Raw genomic sequence first — 5,174 nt, 5'->3', positions numbered from 1 at the left:
GGGGAGTCACCCATCTCATGGAAGGCACGAAAAATGCATTTACGGTGGCAAAATCAACAGCCGAGGCGGAATATAGAGCACTAGCTGGCGTGACTAGTGAAGTAATATGGCTGAAATCTTTACTTAAGTCACTCGGTATTAATCATACGGGTCCAATTGAAGTTTTCTGTGATAACAAAGCGGCATTACACATTGCCAAAAATCCAGTTTTTCATGACCGTACAAAGCACATTGAAATTGACTGTCATTTCATACGTCATCACCTCGTCAACAAAACAATTTCAACGTCACATATACGAAGTAAAGAGCAGATTGCTGATATTTTTACAAAGGCGCTTGGGGGTGATGCATTTCGTTATCTACGGTCCAAGTTGGGCATTGGTCTACCAAGTGCTCCAACTTGAGGGGGAGTATTGAATAATATTGTTACGATATTATTCAATACTTTGCCATTCTCACCAATTTTCTAATTTTCTTAGACATAAGCAAAGAAAGGGGTTAATTATCGCGATGATCATTAGTCATTACAAGTGTGACATTCTTGAAAGTGGAAAACTAAATAAATAAGTCGTCGTTAGCGACAGAAAAAATGATACTCCGTAGCTACCAATCTACCATCCCAATTTTCTTAGAAGCTTATTATCAAAAGCAGTCGTTTCGTTAATGTTTGGAGCAGTGCATCAGTTGACACCTCAATTTGTTGATATCTGATAGTTTAAGTGGCTTCAGCATGAACATTTTAGCCCCTTCTTCCATGCACCTGCACCACATTTTTGTAATATGTATAACTTCGTTCTTTTATAGAAAACAAGAAGGAAATCACGAGTGAGGATGATTACTGTTTAATTCTTGTTGGTACATTCTCGGACGACATTATAACGACTGGAACTTCCCTCATATCCGATGATTCCTGCATGCATAAACCACATACTCGATCGATCAAATGGATGAATTCACCATTGTATATATAAGCAATAATAGTGTGATTAATGCGTATGTATGTAGTACCTTAATCTTTTTAAGTAGATCATAACCAGTCATTCCAGGCATGCAGTAATCGGTTAGTATTAGGTTAACCTTCATAACCTGCTACTCAATAAACAATAATCAAAAACGTTATTTTATGTGAATTAGTGAATAATATCACAAATTGAGTAGTAAATAATCACCAAAATGTTAAAAGAAATGAAACCAGATGTATGTATGTATAACTTGCCTTGGAGTTATTTTGTTGATTGTCTCCTAATCCCAAGTACTCTAAGGCCTTCATTGCATTCTCAGCTGTAGTTACTGTATGTAGTCAAAAGTGTTTTTATATTTAACCACTTTTATTCTACTCCATATTAGTATTTAATTTGAATCCAACATCTACAATCGATACCAAAATTGACAAAATACTAACTATATCAATCAAATTAACTTCAACTTCTCTAAAGTCTAAAATATAATCGCTAATATTAAAATAAAACGCTTCTGAATAATCTCTAATGTATCGCTGATTGTTGATACAGCTAGCTGGGAAAAAAAAATTCAGTGGATCCCTCACCCCATTATGTGAGAGGTTTCTCAATAACGCTATTGAGAAACCGTATCTCTGGAGGTTTTGTGTTTCACAAGGGGTCTATGAATCCATCATTTTGAAAAGACTTAATTTGAATCCAACCTAATTACATCGTTCTAAAATTGAAAAATAAGCATACAAGGTAAATTGTACTATCTTTGACTCAGTTAATTGTTATCATTTGCCGTTTGCACATTTGTCGATACTCATTTTATTTCGTAAATATCTTTACTTAGGTAGGTGTAAAAATTATAAAACTTTAATATTTTTAGGGGGCGTTTGGTTCAAACATTATGTGTGGAATGAAATGGATTCTAACTCCAAGGAGGTATGGAGTTAGAACCCCATACATGTTTAAAGTTGTTTGGTTCAATGCGAGTATGAGAATAATAATGTGTTTGGTGGAATGGAGTTGGAAACTTGGGGAGAGAGATGGGTATGAGATTCAAGGGGTTGGAATGGAGTTAGAATCCATCAGGTATCTAACTCCATTCCAAAATGCTCCAACCAAACATTGGAATGGCCTGTATCCATTCCAATCCATTCCAAAAGCTCCAATCAAACACCCCCTTAATGTATTCATTTGGACGAATCAAACAAGATCCCTCGTGACTATATTCTATATTATGTATTGAAAATTATTTTAAAGATTCTCATTTTTTTAGGAATAATAATGTTCAATAAAAGCAAATGATATCAATTGACATAGATGGAGTACCTAGCTAGTATCTACTAAACAAAGTCAACCATGCATAGGAATTTGATATTCCTATTCCCAAATAGATTTTGTTGGGAAATTGGGATCTAAATAGCACTATGTTATTGATCTTAATTTGACCAACAATTATTTAATTAACGGTAATCATAAATACAAGGGTTGTATTTAAGAACTAAATTACTTTTTAAAATGGAATTAAATTAGGAATTTAAAACATAATTACGCGTAAATTGATGTCATTAATGCTTGATTTAAGGTTTTCATTCCTTTTTTGGCACTTTAAATACAGCAAGGACTGTATTTATCATTTTCCTTTAAATAAAGGCAAAGTATGAGTAGCAAATAGTAGTATTCCTAGATTGAAGAACATGTAAGACACTATGCCACACGAGAAGGGCATATAAAGGTTTATTCCTTTATGATACTACTAACTAAACTAATTTTTCAATTTCACAACCAACCTACAAATTACTCCTATTTGACTCCATATAATAATTATTATTGATCGACTTTCTGTTCCAATAAGATATAACCAAAAGTCATGAGAAAGATTTCAATGAGGATAAAAGAAAGCTACGGAGTATTAGAACAAGACAATTACATGCATTGTTTTTTACCACCCTTAAAACACAATTATAAGCTGTATTTGAGTTTTGTGTTGGATAATACATAGTTTTCATGAATCACTCATACATTAATTAATGTAGTACTCCTTCCGTCTCAATTATTTGTTTGTCTTTAATTAAAGGAAAATATCTCTTATTAAGAATTGAAAAGGCAGACAAATAATTAGAACAGGAGTACACTACGAGGACTATAGTCCGTATAAGATCGTTATAGCCCCATTCCTACTATACACATTACCAACAAGCACCCGCTACCCCTCCGGCTCCGGCCCTCCGATAATCATTTTTTTTACGTTTTGTTTTGGACAAATACCATAAATATGAGAGAAATTATGCTTGAAAAAATATAACAAGAGTTAAAACAACTAAAGAATTTTTATGTATAGTTTGTTCATTGTTGTACCATTAAATGTTACCTTTTTTGTCTTGTGTATTTTTTGAGTTTTATTCTAAATTTTTTTGAGTTTTGCTCTAAATATTATATGAGTTTAGTATAAAGTTTTTGAGCACGTTCACTTTAAACATTAAACTAAAAATATACAATATTGCTCAAAAACTATACATAAAAATTCAAATATGCTCAGAAAAAATACATATATGCTCAATAACTAAAAGGGTTTGAGATAATACATCAGATCCATGCGTAATCCTTTTTCTCATGAACAAACTACGAGGTGCATGTCTTCATAAGTCTATTGATTGCAATCTGTTTCTTAGAATTAAATTGGTCTGAGCAAGATTTACCTTAAATTTAGTCATTGGATCATTAATTTAAATTCGCTATATACAGAGACACCGAGTAGTAAATTTTGTATGATCCGATCCTAACTATAAGTTGGGAAAATTAATTTTAAATTGTACTTTTGTAATCTCAGTTCATAAACTTTCAATTCCTACAATACGGAAAAATCTCATCCAATATTCATATTCAAAAACATTGTAACAAAAACAAAATAAAAGGACAAACCCTTAACTCATATCATATTCAGTAAACAATCTCATCAAAGATTCATGTGCAAAATAAATTACATAACATTAATAGTTTAACCTAAACACAAGTATTTTGGTTTCGACGTACAAAATCTTTAATTTCGGTGAGACGGTCATATATAAGTGACGGAAAGAAAATAGAAGACGACAATGTAATAAGAGACAATTTTTACCTTTGCAAGCGGATTTAATGAGCAACTTCTCAACGAGTTTCCGGTCAATAAGATTATCATCCACAGCTAATACATGCATTTCATCATTATTTGTTGTTAATAATCCATGACAACAACAAGATGAAGTTCCTTCACCATTCATCCTCAACTTCTTAATTTTTCTCTCTTCACACAAAATAAGTAATAATAAGTAATAATAATAATAATAATAATAATAATAATAATAATAATAATAATAATAATAATAATAATAATAATAATAATAACAATAACACCCACCTATTTATTTATGTATTTATGTATGTGTTTAATATAGAGATACTAGAAACAAAAACTGATGCACTACACTTCCACATTTGTCATAAATGCATTTGAAGAAAAGAAGACTTGAAAACAAACAAACAAACAAAAACAAAAGAGAGAAGATGATGAAAGGATTTGATATGGTTGGAAAATGGGAAAATACTAAGGAATCAAATATTCAAATTAAATCAACATAACATAAAATCTGCAATCTTATGTAATCCTTTTTGGAGTTATTAAACAACCTTGATTCTCTTGCAGTCTTTTCCACTGTCTTTTATACGGAGTATTGTTTATTCTTCTCTCTATATATGAATTATGATTACTATTTTCTTCTATTCAATGCATCTTCCTTGAGACGAATGTATTCGTGTTAACATTAAAACGAGTCAAGTATCACTCTACTTGAATTGTGTCATATAAGGGGTCGTTTGGTTGAGGCAGGAAGTGCAAATTCATGTGAAGCATCCGTGAAATATCCGTCTTAACTCTTAAACTTAAGACGGGTCAAATATATTAAATAAGACAAAAGTAAAATATTTCAGCAATTACAAGATATTTATCCTATCTATACAAATAGGATATTACTTAACCCATTTTAACCTTAACACGAATATATCCGGCGAAAGCGGAAAAAAAAGACCAAGTTCAGTTCATCCCCTTTACAACTTTAATCCCTTTACAACTTTAATCAAAACTTCTGCCAATCTGTATATTAAGTTGATTTTTTCCTTTATTTTTACACTAACATTTGTATAAGGCGGTTTTACACAAGCATTAGTGTAAGACAATTAAGTAATTGG

The 5,174-nt window shown here is 31.4% G+C and overlaps 1 protein-coding gene across 1 annotated transcript; it reads right to left on the bottom strand.

Moving 5' to 3' along the window:
• Positions 1-485: 485 nt before the first annotated feature.
• Positions 486-4,669, bottom strand: LOC141651068 (two-component response regulator ARR17). The gene is made up of 5 exons (XM_074458814.1): positions 4,069-4,669; positions 1,217-1,290; positions 1,009-1,086; positions 840-910; positions 486-760 (listed from the first exon to the last, which is right to left on the bottom strand). Exons 1-5 carry the CDS (start codon positions 4,208-4,210, stop codon positions 661-663), a joined length of 465 nt encoding a protein of 154 aa, XP_074314915.1. The 5' UTR covers positions 4,211-4,669; the 3' UTR covers positions 486-660.
• Positions 4,670-5,174: the final 505 nt, after the last annotated feature.

The sequence above is a fragment of the Silene latifolia genome, chromosome 1, assembly GCF_048544455.1.
Source record: "Silene latifolia isolate original U9 population chromosome 1, ASM4854445v1, whole genome shotgun sequence".
NCBI classification, from domain to species: Eukaryota; Viridiplantae; Streptophyta; class Magnoliopsida; order Caryophyllales; family Caryophyllaceae; genus Silene; species Silene latifolia.
The sequence above is the reverse complement of the archived record's forward strand: the minus strand, read 5'-3'. Positions and strand labels throughout refer to the sequence as shown.

Excerpts from the sequence above, each read along its gene's own strand:
- LOC141651068 (XM_074458814.1), bottom strand. The coding sequence starts at position 4,210 with ATGAATGGTGAAGGAACTTCATCTTGTTGTTGTCATGGATTATTAACA. Across the intron at positions 1,291-4,068 it reads CATTAAATCCGCTTGCAAAG|TAACTACAGCTGAGAATGCA; the intron begins GTAAAAATTGTC and ends GACTACATACAG. Across the intron at positions 1,087-1,216 it reads ATCAACAAAATAACTCCAAG|GTTATGAAGGTTAACCTAAT; the intron begins GCAAGTTATACA and ends ATTGAGTAGCAG.